The 17,328-nt window shown below is 44.5% G+C and overlaps 3 protein-coding genes across 3 annotated transcripts in view; 1 reads left to right on the top strand and 2 right to left on the bottom strand.

Moving 5' to 3' along the window:
• Positions 1–235: 235 nt before the first annotated feature.
• LOC115650149 (acyl-coenzyme A thioesterase 5-like) lies at positions 236–8,786 on the bottom strand. The gene is made up of 3 exons (XM_030559627.1): positions 6,772–8,786; positions 1,663–1,865; positions 236–1,227 (listed from the first exon to the last, which is right to left on the bottom strand). The coding sequence occupies exons 1-3, from the start codon at positions 7,331–7,333 to the stop codon at positions 652–654; spliced, it is 1,341 nt and encodes a 446-aa protein (XP_030415487.1). The 5' UTR covers positions 7,334–8,786; the 3' UTR covers positions 236–651.
• A 216-nt stretch (positions 8,787–9,002) lies between these two features.
• Positions 9,003–16,962, bottom strand: LOC115650147 (acyl-coenzyme A thioesterase 1-like). The gene is given in 4 exon segments (XM_030559626.1): positions 9,003–9,987; positions 13,724–13,926; positions 15,655–15,684; positions 15,687–16,962. Coding segments are annotated over 4 exon segments (1,692 nt in total). The 5' UTR covers positions 16,543–16,962; the 3' UTR covers positions 9,003–9,384.
• HEATR4 (HEAT repeat containing 4) overlaps positions 16,229–17,328 on the top strand; it is a 58,037-nt gene continuing 56,937 nt past the window's right edge. The window contains 1 exon segment of the mRNA XM_030559624.1: positions 16,229–16,312. The gene's annotated coding sequence lies outside the window, so the exon portion shown is untranslated.

Genomic DNA, 17,328 nt, shown 5'->3' on the forward strand with positions numbered 1-17,328 from the left:
AACCAATATCAAGATGTTAGACACATGTATCCATGTATGCACCCCAGATAAAATTCAAATAGAAAAGATTTCCAAAGCAGGCAGAGCAAACAGTCACAGCTTTAAAATAGAGTGCTCTGTGGGGACACATGATAGTGGAAGACATCTGGGCTGAACTAGCTGGATTCAAGTCCCAAAGGATGAGCCAAACAGGTCCAGCTCACAGGGCATGGCTGTTTCAAAATCTTATCTTGGGCTGCCATCATTCCACTAGATGCAGGTCAGTCTCCTCGACTGCCATTCTCTGCAGGCCTGGCCAAGTTGCTGGCTCCTTTATATGCTGTAAGTGAGGGGACTTCTACCTCTTTCCTTGGGTGATTATTTCCCAGTCTAAAGTGATCTTGGCATCAGGAAACTTTTACTAACATGAACCCTGAAGTTTTCCATTATTCCATGGCTCCTCAATACTCCTAGTTATAGCCCCTTTCACCACTTTAAACAAATCCTCACCCATCTCCATGTTTACACTGCCACTGAGTTGTCATTTGATCAAGAAATGCATATTTAACTCTTCCGTCTTTCTAAGTCTGTCCCTCCAGTCCTCTACTCCCTTGGGTGGCTCATCTCCTCAGCTCCTTGCAATTTAGTGTCAGCTTTCAGGTAGTGAGATGTTCATCCCAAATGTAAGTGCAGAAACTCCTGGATCTTCCCCCAGGAGTGTTCCTGTGCATGGGCATGTGCTCTTCTCTCCCCACCACCCAGAATGGGCAACCCTAGGACACAGTCTAGGGCTACTGAGCAAAATGGCAAAAAGGGTGGATCGATTCGGTGGCCTGCTCCTGGATAACTCAAGAGTTTAAAGTTGTCTTTTCCATGTTGGCGCAGGCGCTCAATTGCCATCTGGGCAAATAAAGAGCTCTTCCAATTGCGATCATCTTCTCCTACCACCAAGAGAAAATGACCTTCTGCTTCTTCTATGGGGATGAGGCAGTGGGAATTAGCTGGATCCATTGGGTCATCCAGAGCATCAAAAATATCAAACACACCTGTCTCAGAAATGCTGATCTTGCTCATGTCAAACCGCAGCCCAGGCAGAGTCAGCTCACCATAGTGAAGAGCAGCGACTGTATTGGAGCTACAGCCAGAGATACAGACAGCAGCCACCACCTGTGGCAGGAAAGTAATCATGGAAAATGCCAGTTCTGCCCCTTTCCCTGTCCCGATTACTCCAATCCCTGGCCCTTTCACCTGCAGACAAAGAGAGGGAGAAAGGGAGTGGCGGCAAAGAAAAGCACATGCATTGATGAGACTGACATCAAATATGTTTAGAGTGGATTCTTCCAGGAACACTGTACAAAATTTAAGTTCCTGTTGGAAAATTACAAATGGGAACTGTGAATGCAGACCAGGATCATAATCCAGTTTTCCCTGTTTGTGTCCGATTTTTCAGAGAACACAAAACGTGCTAACTCAGGTAAAATATTGTGAATTCTTGCACTCTAGGGTATAACCATTCAGATCGGGCCAGCAGAAATTACTATTTCCTAGAGTACCACGGAAATTAATGTACTATTGTTCTTCCCCCCGTCACATATTGCTACCAACACAGAACTGTTGATGAGTTCTCTCCAGTCCCCACATCCAGACAAATGTGTCTACATGAATTTATCTCATTACACTCACCTTTGGGTGACGCAGTAGAAATCTAGCTGCCTCCTCAAAGTATTCGAGGTGCAAATCCTTCATGACAGAGGGCAGGTCCTCAAAGTCAAAATAGGGCAGAGAAAGAGCAGCAAAGCCACGGGTGGCTAGGAGACTGGATCTGAACTCAATCAATCCACCTTCATCACCAAACATGTCGATCACTCCTGGAAAGGGACCGTCCCCTACAAAAATGAGAAAAAGAACAACAATATTATCAGGCCAAGATATTAAAGGGAATATATTAAAGAATGAACTGCAAAATACAGGAGGCACAATTAATAGAAAACTTTTTATTACCTTTCCACTGGCAAGATATTATCAGTATTACTGATATTTCCCATTTCAGCTGTATGGTACACCTGCTCAAACAAGTAAACGTACTTTTTAACTGCACCCAAATGTGCTTTCCAAAGGCTTTGCCTTCTCATCCTGAAGAAGCAGCTCATATGCTAAACCAATGTGTTGCTGCAGCCAGTCTCGTTGGCTCAGATCCTCAAAAGTATTTAGGCAATCAATGGAAGTTAGGAGCTTGAATGCCTTTGTGGATCTGGGTCACAATTACTGCATAATGGTATGCATTTATTTTCTAGTCATGTTGCTAGCATGGTAGAGAGTGGATACCTGATGAGTTTAGACCAGGAGTAGGCAACCTATGGCACGTGTGCCAAAGGTGGCCATAAGCTGATTTTCAGTGGCACTCACACTGCCCGGGTCCTGGCCACTGATCTAGGGGGCTCTGCATTTTAATTTAATTGAAGCTTCTTAAACATTTTAAAAACCTTTATTTACTTTACTTACCATAGTTTAATTATAGACTTATAGAGACCGTCTGAAAACATTCAAATGTATTACTGGCATGCTAAACCTTAAATTAGAGTGAATAAATGAAGACTCGGCACATCACTTCTGAAAGGTTGCCAACCCCTAGTTTAGACTTTGGCCTAGGTTTGAGAATACTGTCCCATGGATCTGTGAGAAGCACAAGCTATCTTTGTATTTTTCTGACTGGCCATCAAATGGCATGGTTGATCCATTCAAATCCAGGTTGCTGCAATGATCTACAGCTGAGAGAGGGAACAGGTCTATTCTCATGTGAATGCATCTTAACATAATGCACTGATGGAAGAACAGACCTCTTGGCTCTTAAGGAATTTTGGAAATGGAAGCGCTGAGCTCCATTGCTTAGAACATTTAAAATTAGACAAGCACTGAAAATATATTGTAAGGAAAAATCAGGCAGTGCGAGGGCTGGACTAGATGAGCTAGTTCTTTTTCATTTCCAGCGTCTATGATTCTAACAGTTCTCACTTTTCCTCAGCAATAAAGTTATTCATAAAAGCAGCAGATTGAAATGGAAATCACTGAGCAGTTTCATTGCTGCTACTATCAGCCCTTTGAGCAGCTGTGAAACAGACTAGTATGTCAATTTCACCGATACTGCTTGAGGAATGAGAAATCAAACATAAACAGCTAAGGCCTTTGTCATAACATTTTTTTCCAGATCTGGACCTTAGCGTCCAAAATATGGGTGTTAGCATGAAAACCTCCAAGCTTAGTTACCAGCTTGGACCTGGTAAAGCTGCCACCAGCCAGGAATTATACAGTGCCTAGCTCACTGTGGTCTCCCCAAAACCTTCCCTGGGGGACCCCCAGACTCAGATTCCTTGAGTCTCACAACAAAGGGAAATAACCCCCTCCCCTTGTTTCCTGGTTACTTCCTCCCAGGCTCCCCTCCCTGGACGACCCTAGGAGATTCCCTGCTTCCAGTCCTGGAAACACAAGTACTGAGAGAGCTAATCTCTCTTCTCCCTTACCCAGAGGGTATGCAAAGTCAGGCTTAGTAACTCTAACACAAAGAGATTTTCCCCCTGACTTCTTCCTCCCACCAATTCCCTGGTGAGCTGCAGACTCAATTCCCTGGAGTCTCCACTAAAGAAAAACTCCAGCAGGTCTTAAAAAGAAAGCTTTATATAAAAAGAGTGAATATAGTCTCTATATCAAGGTGGCCATATACAGAGTCAATTGCTTAAAGGAAAAAAATGAATAAAGAGCCTTATCCAAAAAGAATACAATTCAAAACACTCCAGCAACTACACACATGTAAATACAAAAGAAAACAATAAAACCTATTGTCTTACTATTTTTGTACTTACAACTTGGAAACAGAAGATTAGAAAGCCAGGAGATAGAAAAATCACTCTCAGAGCCGAGAGGGCACAGACACAAGACAAAGAACAAAGAAATCACACCCCAAAACTTCCCTCCACCCAGATTTGAAAAAGTCTTGTTTCCTGATTGGTCCTCTGGTCAGGTGTTTGGTTCCCTGTGTTAACCCTTTACAGGTAAAAGAACATTAACCCTTAGCTATCTGTTTATGACAGCTCTACAGATTTTTCCCCTTGAACCTGCCCCCTATGTTTCATAGTATTCTTTTGCTAGTGAAGTTAGTCGCCTAACAGAAGTCTAATTCATTTTAATGTATTCTGTCCAACTCCTCTGGAATTCTCACAGTGCAAGCCATGGCTAATCACAGAAGCCTTAATAGAAACTAAAAAAAAAAAAGGTAAGTTGTAGGTGGCTTCTGTCTAACCAAAAGGGACTTTCTTTTTTTTTAGGCTGTATGAGAGGAATGCAGCAGGATAACAGCAAATTTACATAGCTTCTGGCCCAAAATTACAGGCCAAGATAAATGGGAGCCATAACTGAGGCTCCTGAGGCCTACATAAATGTCCTGACTTTCTGAAACACTGAGCACGAAGCATCTCTCTGACTCAAACATTAATTTTACTGTAACTTTAATGGGAGCTTCTGAGTGCTCAGTTCTTTTGAAAGTCAGGCCACTTAGGGAAATTGACCTAATAACTATTCCAGTATAGCTCCATGTGTGGCCACTCTATTCCAGAATAAAAGTATTTTGATTCCAAAATTATTACACTGATTTGGATACACAGTAATTATTCTGGAATAAAGTGATTATTATTTCATAATGGTGTCCTCACAGGAAGCTGTCAGTCAATTTCCTTGTGTAGACAAGCCCTCATATAGGTATTTAAGTATGGAATTAGGAGCCTAAATTCAGGCATCAATATATGAAAATCTTGGCCATGGATTTCTTTGAAGAAAGCACAGGTTGCAGATGGAATCTGCTTTGGCCCTGATAAATGTCAGTAGACTGGGTTGTGTACCAAACTGAATGGAACACAACTCTAAACAAAATATATTTAGCTCCAATTGTATTGATAGCAGCAAAGAAACATATAGCTTTTCTTCAGTTAGAGAAAGAATCGCCAATTTACCACATACAGACTGCAGAAAATACAGGAAAAAAAACAAGAATCTTAAGTCTTGATCTTGCTCAAATTTAATTCAATGGCAGAAAAAAATCATAATGATTTCAATGGGCAAAATTGGGGCTTTAATAAATTATACCCTACTGTTGATGACAGCAGGACAAATTGCAAGAGAGGCAGACCTTTTTATAAAATGTGTAGCTGACCTCCTTGCTCCATCTGGATGCAGAAAATGTGACATCAAAATAGAATAGTAAACCTGTACATTTGGATGTAGTTTTCAGGAGGGCTGGCAAACATTTTGCCTCTGCTTCTGTGAACAAGTGTTAAATGCAAGATTTTTCCTATTCCATAACTGTACTAATGACAAATTTAATAAAAACAGAAGTTAAAGATGAAGTGTGTCTTGTGAAATATAACAGAATGTTCCCATTGGGAGGGAAGATGAAGGATATAGTAAAACATTTTAGATGCATTACAAGTTTTTGTATTATACATTTTGGAAACTCTTGAAGGTCTGAGTATATGAATAAGATACTCCATTGCCACTGTTTGTGACTGAGGGCATTATAAAATTCAAACAAAAGTATTATCTAGGCTACATATGGTAGCATCACAAAACAGGAATGTTTAAAGAGACAAATTTAGTTCTAGGCTGCAGATTTGTGGCTACCACTAAGTTCAGTGGAAACCCTGTGCATGCCTGTAAAGTGGATATGGCTCTTCGCAAAATACCCTGCTTTCAATTGGTGAATCGAGAGTGATGACTAAGGGCCTCCAAAGTCCATTCAGATCAATCTGAGTCTGTCTGCTGATTTCAATGGACCTTGAATCACCCTCTAAATTAACCAGAGATCATGATCTAGGCCTCAATCTAGCAAAATACTTCTTTTATAGTATAAAATGCATGTATTTGCTATAATCTCATCAGATGCCCTGCATATTTATATGCATTTGATGAAGAGAAGTGTCGGATAGGGCACAATCCTACTCCCGCTGGAATGCATGGGGGATTTTCCCCTGATTAGCATGGTAAAAGAAATGGGCCCATAACTATCACCAGTTAAGAAGAAAACATGACTTCTCACTAATTCAATCACCCTTCTACAAATTTTGGGAACTCCACCACACTTTACCTTACTTCAGAGTTATGGGGAATCCCAAATGCAGATAGATCAGCTCATCATCACTCCATAACAACCACCTTTCTCTTGCTGTTATGCATTAATGAATTGTCATCTTTTGCTTTTACCACTGTTATAATAAACATCTAAGATACACAGCAGGATTATTTATAGTAATATATATCACAGGTTAGTCCTCTTCATTTTCAGCATTCATCTTATTCTTGTGAACTTAAAAAAATAAAAAGTAAACTATTGCTGCAGTATGTGTGAGGACATGGACTATTTTACAGTCTTGTTTTGTGCAAACAGAAATCCTGTGTGATTGTCCTCAGATAAATTATATTTTGCACCTATGTCATGTCTTCCAATTATTTAAATCAGCCTTTTTGGAATAACCATAAGAGCTTCACAGCAATTTCTAGACTATTTTTACACAATGAAAAGCCCAATCTTATAAACCTCTATGCTTTCACTCTCTCACATCCACACTAATCAGATGAGATAGTACTTTGCATAACAACACTTCGCACGTAGAAGCACCGTTCTGTCAGTGGATGTCAAAGCCCTTTACAGAGGCGAGTGATTGTCATCATTCCACTTTACAGGTAAGAAAAGGAAGCCGCCGGAGAGCCATGCCTCAGCCCACAAAAGGCAGAGCTTCCCTCACTCACCTGAAGGTAGGAACAGGCTGCCTCTCACGCTGCCCTCTTTCAGCCTAATCCTTCGCACACCGGGGGCAGTGAACCATCTCTCCACATTGGCCTTGGCTAGGACCTGCCCCGGGATGGTGCCAGGAGGACTGTGCCCTTGGTGGACTGACACTTCCACCTTCATGGGGGTCTTAATCTGCTTCGGCACGAGCCTCTGGTAGGGTCTCTCCATGCGGGCAGGGGAGAGGCTCCAGAATAGCCCCATGGGCTCCACCCCCGTGTAGTCCCCTCCCTGGGAGGTGTCCCTGGACAGATCCACCTCCCCGCGGCTGTCCGCCAGGTAGTGGGCGCAGGAGTCGAAGAGGCAGCCCTGCTCGTTCGCCACGAGTCCCCTCAGCGTCACCCGCTGCCCCGGGGCGAGCCCCAGCACCTTGGTCGCCACCGGCTCGTCCGCCAGCCCCGCCGCGGGCTCCACGGCCACGGTCGCCGCCCCCCTGCTGCCGGAGCGCGGCCCCGGGGGCCGGCACTGTCTGGGAGGCCGTAAGCAGGCGGCCCAGGCCCTGGCTGTGCCCACTCGCCACATGGCGGGCAAGGGCAACCCCGCTCGCCGCTCCTCTCCGCGCTACCAGCCACGGGGCCGCCCGGAGCCGGGCGCTACGCGCCAATGCCTGCCCCGCTGCGGCCGGGCCGGGAGACCTCCAAGGCGGCCTCAATCGATCGCAGAGACACAGCACCGCCTCCGTAGCAGAGGCTCTTCCAGGGAAGCCGCTTTTTGCAGCTGGGGGCGGAAGGGGAGCGCGCCCGCGCCCAGCCAGTGCAGTGAGAAGGAGAAGACAAGGTGAAACCGCAGCCTAGATAAGCCGCCAGACGGGGCGGGAAGATCTTCGGGGGGGGGGGAGATTTGAAAAAGAGAAGGGGAAAAATCGCCCCCGGCCAGGCGTAACCGACCACCTCCACAACAGCTAGGAGCTTAGGAACAGTGTTAATTTGTGCCCACGCTGAGCCCAGCCACCGCTAGGCTTGACATTTCCTAGCTCTGGTACCTCCAGGCTTGCCACGTCCGAAATTAAAGAAAAAAATTGAGACCCTGCACGTATTTCATTATAAATTAAGCACTGCTAAAGCAACCCCCCCACCCCCAAGTCACGGCTACATTACAACATTATGTTGACCTAAGAGAGGTCAGTATACAGCTGCCACAGTTGTTACATCACTTATGTGTGCGCAGTATTGGCTCCTTGTGGTGGCAGCATAATCCTCAGCAGCAGCACTTGGATTGATTGTATTGTCAGGGTAGGGCACTGTGAGACAGCTCCTGAAAGCCATTAACAGTATCTCTAGTGCTTACAGACCCTTCTGCTCCATCTCCCGCAGCCTGGCCCCTTATATTTCTCCCCTGCTTCCATCTCTTCCCACAGATTGTGTTCTCTTCTCATCCCTCTGCATTTGAGCAACTCAGGCTGCACCTTCCTTTCCCTCTACACAGCCAAGGCTCCAGCAGGGGGGTCACTGAGATCAAAGGAGTGAAACTCCCTGCTCTCTGTACTTGTGTTTAGTGCTACCGCAGGCAGGAGTAGCAATTTCAGGAAAAGTCCTGCTCAGCCTATGCAATCTTGGAATGGATCATGCTCAGTCTGGTCAGCAGGAGGAGGTGTATGGGGAAAGGGTGTGCTCATTGCAGAGAGAATCTTTAAAGGTTAATACTGTCAGCCTCTAACAAACCTCTAAAGAGCATGTGCAAACTTCAATTTCTAGAGGTTTCTAGTTTAGCTAAATTGGGCAGATTTTTACAAATCAACATGATACTAAGGTGATCCACCTGCCAAATTTTGAGTCCCTGCTCCAAATCCCTGAGGCACTACAACTTCTGAATAAAGTAGTTGTAATATTTTAAACACAGGAAAACCAAAAATTTCTCTACTTTTTCTTGGAAACGGCTGACCCATTTTAGCTGAAACAAAATCAGACTGAGGCAGATGACTGGCACAGAAAATTTCAGTCCAAACAGTTTAAGTCTGGCAAAGTTACAGTCAGTTGAATATAGGGCCTTATAATGGAATATGTTAGGCAATCTTAACCTGTGTCGCTGCCAGCACTTCCTATAGTACAACTGCATGAAAATCCTCAAATATGTATTTAATTTTAATGATAATGAAAAAAAGTCTCCATAAAACACTGAGCTTGGTCTTACAGTTAATCAGTTTTAGCTTGCATTTGAAAGGCACTGGATCTTGAAACTTATCAAACCAACAAACAGTTTAAGTAAATTTAATTCAGAAGTAACAGACGATATTTCAATTCAGTTGCTTATAATTCGAGCCATGAGACTAGAATGACAGACAATCATATGTAATGGCTAAATCCCCTCACAGTAGACTCTACTGTGCACTAATCCTCAACTGGTGGGGTGTGACTTGCAAGTGGGTCATGTCCCATGGGCTGAGAAAACAGAAAACCCTCTGGTCCTCTAAGGTCCAGCAGCAACCTGGGCAGTGGAGAGGAGGAACAAAAAAATTCAGCTTAAAGATTTATTCACTCAAATTCCCTTTCATACTCACTGAAAGATTTTTTTACCCAAGTAAACTTTAACAACTAGTAATTTTATCTGTAAAATGCCCTTTATAGCCAGGTGTGTCACAGATTGCTTCTTACACATTGTTTACCACTGAGGTGTTTGTGGAAGAAGGCTTGGATTTTCTGCCAAGCATCCACTTGTGCCACAGAATGAGCTTTGGGCTCACCTCCCCACATCACAGGGCTGCCAACCAACAGATGCATTGAGGCTGAGCACATTGGGGAAAAGGGAGGTTCAATATAATGCCCTGCTCCAGGATAACAGACTATCTCAGGCTTTTCCTTCCCATGAGCCTGCAAACGATTGGAGGCTTCAGTGGCAAAGAATTCACTCTTCCAGTTATGATCATCTTTGCCAACAATGAACATGAAGTGCCCCTCAGCCTTCTCCAGTGGGATAAAGCTTTGACGATCAGGCTCCTCTAGTGGGTTATTCAAGACATCCACAATATCTGCAACCCCAGATTTGTCAATCTTGATGCGCTTCAGATTGATGCCAAGAGGTGGAATGGTAATATCCTTGTAATGAAGCACTGCAGCCACATTCGCCACAGAGCCATTGATGGTGACCGTGGCAGTAATGCCTTTTAAGAAGGAAGCCATGGAGATACATAGGTCACCACCTTTGGAGATTCCAAGTAACCCAATTCCAGGTCCTTTAACCTGAGTGGGAGAGAAAGAGAGCTCGTTAGCACTGAATGGAAATTAATAATCTCACATTTCTATAGAGATCCAAATGGATAAAAGGGCTCAAACTCTGGTAACTGTATGAACTTAATAGAAATCTATTCACCCTCTAGTGAATGCTGCCACATGTGAAGTGGGGTGGAGTGACTGTTTTTACATTGCGAATTGATAGTATTACAGATAACTCCTAGGAGAAAAGCCACTTACTGAATCAGCAATAATCTTTCCTGTAGTTGCCTAAGTTTTCCTTTAATTCTTCCATCCATGTATTAGCTCAGTCCAATTCTGCATAGTTTGAGATCACAGCTTGAGGAATGGCTTCGACCTCACTTCTAATTATAGCTCACTGAGGGTGTCCCTTGCATTTTAGCTGGGTTTGAGCTTACTCTCAACAACAAAAAAACAAAACCTTGCAGATACACACATTTTAAAACAACTATATTCTATGTTGTTTTCAGATCTAGTGTGTTAGGGGAAGAGGAAGACATCTGTACTGAATATTAATTCCCAGATAGAAACTATGATAAACTGGTGTTAAGATTGAGTACGTATTGGTATTTGAAAGAAAAGCATTTCAAGAATGCTGTTGTACACACTGGACATGTGTGTTATACTTCCTCCACTGTGCCTAAGGGAAAGAGGATGCAAGTTGTTTACAACTCCCAGCTATGGAACCTGGCTCTTTTGCTCACTCAGTAGATAGATTTGTGCTTAGAACTCTGGAGGTCCCCAGTTGAATCCTGGTGTCAAGTAAGATGGCTGTTGTCACACTAATTATCCTCACACCAAGTATTTCAAGCCCAGGAAATTCAGAATTAGTGTTCTACTTAAAGAAATCCAAACATATTAAGATATAGTAAAACACAGTTAAGGCACCCAAACAACTTTAACTACAGCCTATATTGATGCAATACAAAAACCACACAATTATAATTAGTGTTCAATTGGGTTTGCAGCCCCAGATGAGAGTAAACCAATTTTTAAAGATACTGTACATTCAATTTGTCCTCCTTCATACTGGTCATTGGTGGAAACCCTTGACCGGTTCTGGGGGCAGCTGCCCTAGGCACTTTCTTCCAGGGGGCACTGGCACAGATTGGCTTTTTTCTCCTCCACTCCAATTGGTTGGCCATTTTTGCTTTGCTGATTGGTTGGCCTTCCCCCCGCCCCTCCTTTCTCAGTTGCTTAGGCGAATGTTTTCTGCCCTGGCCAGCAATGTGAAAGCAGCTTGGCTTCACTCTCCCTGGGAAAATAAGAGAGGGCAGCTATTTTGAAAGGGGCCAGTTCTTCATGGAATTCTATGTAGAACATCATTATTATTCTACTGCCGCTGAAGGAGAAATGTTCAGTTAATAATAATGCTAAAAATTAACATTAATCCCGAGAATGTTTCTTCAACTGTAGCTGATGCACAAAATTTCAGTGAGTTTTAACTATTCAGAAAGTTTGAAGAGTCCATATTATTCTATTATTAAGATAATTTTTCATAGAAAAAGAATTCTTAAAAGGGCCCATTTAAATTATTGTTTTTATCTCAAACTACTCACGATGTACTTGTAAAGAAAGAAATGTATAAGAATTTACTCAAAGAATAAGTGCTGTAATTTTGAGAAGGATACATTGTAATCTTCAAATACTGGTAGTTGAACCTCTGCTTTTAGTGCAAAATACTCAACCATAAACTATTGAACTGTGGCTGGTGCTTCCAGTGTACTTTCCTATATAGTTTCCCATTTATAAATGCAAATTCATTACATTTGGAGCATGATTTTGGAGATAGATGAAATCCTTTACAAATATTTTAACCGGGTTGGCTAATTCCATAATGATTGCAGAGTGCTCAAGTGTAAGACACTCAAATATGAACACTTAACTAAAGACTGTGCTATAGTTTACTAAGATTACTCTCCTTCTCCACCTGTTTCAACACTAGCTACAATTCCACTGGCTTCAAAGAACTGGAAGTAGGGGTAAAATTATGCAGGGCCTTCAAAGGATGAAGGGCATGGAACTTTAACATGATATAAAATATAATGGGGGAGGGAGGCACTGACAGCCTTCAAAGAGGGTGGGGCATCCTGTGCTCAGTATGGTGGGAGAGAAAGGGGATTTTACCAATAGACTTTTGGGTAGATTAGAGTGGATCTAGTGGTTGTGGCTATTATAAATTGTACAAAGACAAAGTGTCATGATACAATTCCCCACTCTGAACCTTAGCGTCCAAAAGATGGGGTACCAGCATGAATTCCTCTAAGCTCAATTACCACCTTAGTACTTATAGCACTGCCACCAACCAGGAATTCCAGTGCCTGATACACTCTGGTCCCCCCAAAACCTTGACCGGGGTCCCCCAAGACCCAGTCCCTCTGGATCTTAACACAAGGAAAGTAAACCCTTTCCCTCACCGTTGCCTCTCCCAGGATTCCCCTCCCTGGGTTACCCTGGAAGATTACTGTGATTCAAACTCCTTGAATTTTAAAACAGAGAGGAAAATCCACCTCCCCCCCTCCTTCTCTCTCCCCCTCCCAGACTCTCCCTGAGAGAGAAAGTAATCCTAACACAGAGAGAAAATTAACCTCTCTCTCCCCCTTCCCTCCTTTCTCCCCACCAATTCCCTGGTGGATCCTGACCCAGTCCCCTGGGGTCTCCCCAGAATAAAAAAACAATCAGGTTCTTAAACAAGAAAAGCTTTTAATTAAAGGAAAAAAAAAAACGTAAAAATTATCTTTGTAAATTTAAGATGGAATATATTACAGGGTCTTTCAGCTTTAGACAGTGGGAATACCCTCCCAGCCTAAGTATACAAGTACAAATTAAAATTGTTTCAGCAAAATACAAATTTGAACTCCTCCCAGCAAATACACATTTGCAAATAAAGAAAACAAACATAAGCCTAACTCGCCTTATCACCTAGTACTTACTATTTTGAATCTATAAGAACCTGTATCAGGGAGATTGGAGAGAAACCTGGTTGCACGTCTGGTCACTCTCAGAACCCAGAGAGAACAACCACCAAAAACTAACAGCACATACAAAAACTTCCCTCCCTCAAGATTTGAAAGTATCCTGTCCCCTGATTGGTCATCTGGTCAGATGACAGCCGGGCTCACTGAACTTGTTAACCCTTTACAGGCAAAAGAGACATGAAGTACTCCTGTTCTATTAACCCTTAACGATCTGTTTATGACACAAGGCCTCAAAATATCCATCACCAGGTACTGGAAACAAATGCAGTCCCAGAATACAAAATTTTAACATTTAGTAGTGACCATAACATCTTCTTAAACTAAGAGGCAATAACGTAGTATTTGTGGACTTCCTTGAGCTGTGGATCACAGAAGCTTGCCATGCATAAAAATACTCTGTTATGGCCAATCTACAGAAAAAATAAAACACCCCCCACCTTGGAAGCTCGAGACTCTCCGGCAGCAGCCCTCAAAAAGAAAACAGACACAACTTCAGTAGAATTTGATAATAATATGTAGGTGGGTGGGTTTGTAGGGTGTCAGTAAGACACGCCCCAGGAAATGGTACCAGCTAAAATGCAAAGCTCAAATAGACCAGTCACAGAGGATTACTAATACAAGTTGTTTACAATGGACTTTGATAGAGATGAGATTTTAAGCACAGCAGCTGTGTATCAAATATTGCTTTACAACAGCCTTATGATGAGAGGTTCCTGTATCATGGGAACACCCATGAATAAACTGACCTGTGAGTGTTGCAACATATAGTTCACAGCTTCCTCAAAATACTCCAGATGGAATTCCTTCATATCTTTGGGGAGATCTTCATAGCTATAGTAAGCCAGAGCCAGTGTGGCAAAGCCATGATTGGCCAGCAGGCTTGCCCTATATTCAGGAAGTCCCCCTCCAGTACCATATATGTCAATGATTCCAGGAAAGGGGCCCTCTTCTGTAGGAGACCAAATAAAGGGATGCAATTAGCTCTAAATTCCTCCTTTACATTCCAAATTTCAAACCATTTGGACCTACTTTGCTCTAAAATGATTTTAAAGAAAAACTAGAAGATTAAGGTTCACTAGGCTCTCCATAAACTACTAAATACTTCAGAGATTAGAATAGAAAACCTGCTATGCCATGTGCCAGTCTGGATAATAATACATATTCTTGCAATTACTGAAGAAACCAAAGATTATTTGACAAGCCATTATTGTTTGCGATTTCCCCCATGTCTATCTTATGATTTAGGTGCCAGAAATCTTATTTATTCAACAAAATTTAACAAAAAGAAAAAAAATTCAGCCGCATCACAGATACAAGTCTCCAATTCCTTTAAACCTTCATCAGTCTCTCAGTTTGACTCCACCTTGCCCCATCCTTAGAGAAGGCCTCAGAAACAGGTGGTTCTTGCAATGGGTCCTGCAGATAATCAAATCCAAGATCTAGTGCACCAAAGCAGAAGACAAGTTTCAGAGTCTTGGACTTCACTGAGAACATGTTGTTACCTTCCTTTTATAATCAGGTGGTAAGTGTTAGCTGGAGTCCCTCATGTGTTATTAAATATTAACTTTTATAATTTTTGTATGTTAAACACGCTTAATTCTATTACATGCATTTTTATTCTGTGTATCTATTTATTGCCCTACATATATTTATAAATGGATGAATGAATGTCCAGGGACAATAGCCCTCAAACAACTAAAAGTGTCTACAGAAGTATGTTATAAACAAAATGGATGACTGATAAGGGATATTTGTTATTGCACATTCTCCACACACCCCTAGGGACCTCAGGTGGGTTTGGGGTGTGAGGGCCCTCTTTCTCTCACCACCTCCACCCCGCCTGTCCCCTGCTGGGACGTCCTGCCCGGCTGGGGCAGCCCTCCTTGGTGCCCACCCTTCAGACGTTACAGTCACAAGTAAAGGTAAATGCCCCACACTTTGAGGACCTCTGCCATAGTCAGTGGTTAGGACACTCAGAGAGATGACAGATCTCAATTCAAATTTCTTATCAGACAGAAGGGTGAACTGAACCAGGGTCTCCGACATCTTAGGTGAGAACCCACAGGATAAAGGTGACCACTGCTGCTGTTGCCGCCGCCTCCACCACCTCCCTTCCCTGTTGTTTTGTGCGGAGTTAGCTATGCTCAGGGTATGGAGTGAATGAAGTTATGAAGGTGTTTGGAGGACTGCATCCTTGGCTCAGCCTCATTGGTCCGTAGATACTATAGCGATGGGTGTGTCCCCTAGGTTAGGGGCTCTGTGGGCCACAGGGCAGTTAATGTGCTACTCTCTGAGAGCCCCCGGGGTGTATGAAGGTTTATTTTGGAAGATGAAAATTCCTGTGTGTGTGGTGTTTATACTGATGTGGAATGGAAGTGAGGTCTAGTGGAGTGACATTATGTGAGGCTTTGCGGGAGCGGGGCGGGAGTTCTGCTTCTGGAGGCGGGAGGGGGCTGCACTTTAATACGAAGCCCGCTTTTGAATGGTTCTGGGCCACTCGCTTTTGGCGCGGGGCTGAGTTGTGTAATTCAGCAGCAGGGACTCGGTCTGGAAATGAGGCGGGAAATCCCGACGCCCCTTGGAACGCGCGACTCAGCCGGCTGAGAGGCCGCGCCCGGCCTGGCTGCCGGGGGAAGCCCCGAGGAGGGAGGTTTAGGGGCAGTAGCCGGTTACTCACCAGGAGGCAGGAAGAGTGTGGCCCGGATCCTCCCTCTCGCACCAGGATTCTCCTCACCCCGTCCCGCAGGAAGCCCCGCTCGTGGGCACTCCTGGCCAGCAGCCGCCTGGGGACGGGCCCGTGGCCCTCGAACACCTCCAGCTCCAGGCAGAAGGGGCTCTGCACATCCCGCTTCACCAGCCGCAGGAAGGGTTTCTGCGGCTGAAGGGACCAGAGCAGCCCCATGGGCTCCAGGCCGCAGAAGCTGCCTCCCGGCAGCGCCGGGGAGCTGGTGAGGTCCAGCTCCCCGCTGCTCTCTGCCTGGTAGCGGGCGCAGGACTGGAACAGCTCGCCCGCCTCGTCCTGCAGAGACAGGCGGAGAGTGACCGCCTGTTGCGGGCACAGCCCCTGCACCACGATGGCCAGCGGCTCATCGAACAGGCTGCGTTGGGCGGGCGAGAACTGAACACTGGGCGCCATGGAGGAGGCGGCAGCTCCCAGTGCCCGGGCTGGGCTGCGCCTGAGCAAGCGGTGGCGGCATCGGAGCAGCAGCGTCTGCGCGCACAACGTACCAGCCCCGCGGAGTCTGCCCCGGGCGGCTAATGCCATCGTGCGGCTTCGAGGCCGCCGCGCGGGGAGAGTGACGCGCCGACCACCTTCCACCCAGGGGTGCGCTTGGGTGAGTGCTCGGGAGGCGCGGACTGGCTCTAGTGTAGCACTGACGGCCCCTCCTCCTTCCTCTCTCCGCTGCGAAAGAGCCAGTAGGAAGGAGGACTTGTGTTGGTCACAACAGGATCTTTCTTTTACAACTGGACCCCCTGCCACCCTTGGCTCTGAAACCTGTTGTTTATTTCTCTTGCGATTGTTGTGATACCATGTCATTCTGATCTGTTCTGAATTACATTGCATTATTTTCTTTCTTTCTTTTACCAAATGTGTCAAAAGTTTTATTTTAAAGTGTGTTATAGTATTAAAAATGAATTAACGTAAGTAGTTTAAACACTGAATTAAATGTGTCCTTTGAAAAGGTCTTTATAATGTAGTAAGGCTTTAGCTACACTGGAGACTTACAGCGCAATAAAACCCCCACAACGCTGTACCTCACTCCCCAGCCACTGGCCAGGCACGTACAGTGCTGCTGGTATTCCACCTCCCCAGAGGAATAGCAGCTGTTGCCTAGTGGCTGAGATGCTGCTGCTGCTCCAGTGTAAATGGGGAGTAACATTATTATGCACTCTCAGCATCCCAAAAACCCAGTCTCTTTCCCGTGCTCCCTGTCACACTCCACCCCCCCTTTTGAAAAGCACCCTTGCAGCCACTTGAATGCTGAGATAGCTGCCCATAATGCACCGCTCCCAATGTAGCTGCAAATGTGGCCACAACAGTGTGCTGTCAGCTGATAGTGTGGACAGACTGCAAGGCTTTCCCTAGTCAGCTGTGCAAAGACAGGTTTAACTCACAGTGCTGTACAGCTGCAAGTGTAGTCATACCCTAAGTAACTACACCTCATTGTTTCTTGCCCCTCTGACACATTCCAAATTGTGAGCGCTTCCTAGAAAAAGATCAATAGAGGTAATTTCTCCTGAGAGAGTCCGTCTGCATTTGTGGTTATGGAGATACTGAAAAAGTGTCAGGATGTTTCTGAAAATTGTTTGAATTTGATTGGTTGCAGGGAAAGAGAGGAGATGGGGCAGG

The sequence above is a fragment of the Gopherus evgoodei genome, chromosome 4, assembly GCF_007399415.2.
Source record: "Gopherus evgoodei ecotype Sinaloan lineage chromosome 4, rGopEvg1_v1.p, whole genome shotgun sequence".
In the NCBI taxonomy this organism is placed as follows: Eukaryota; Metazoa; Chordata; order Testudines; family Testudinidae; genus Gopherus; species Gopherus evgoodei.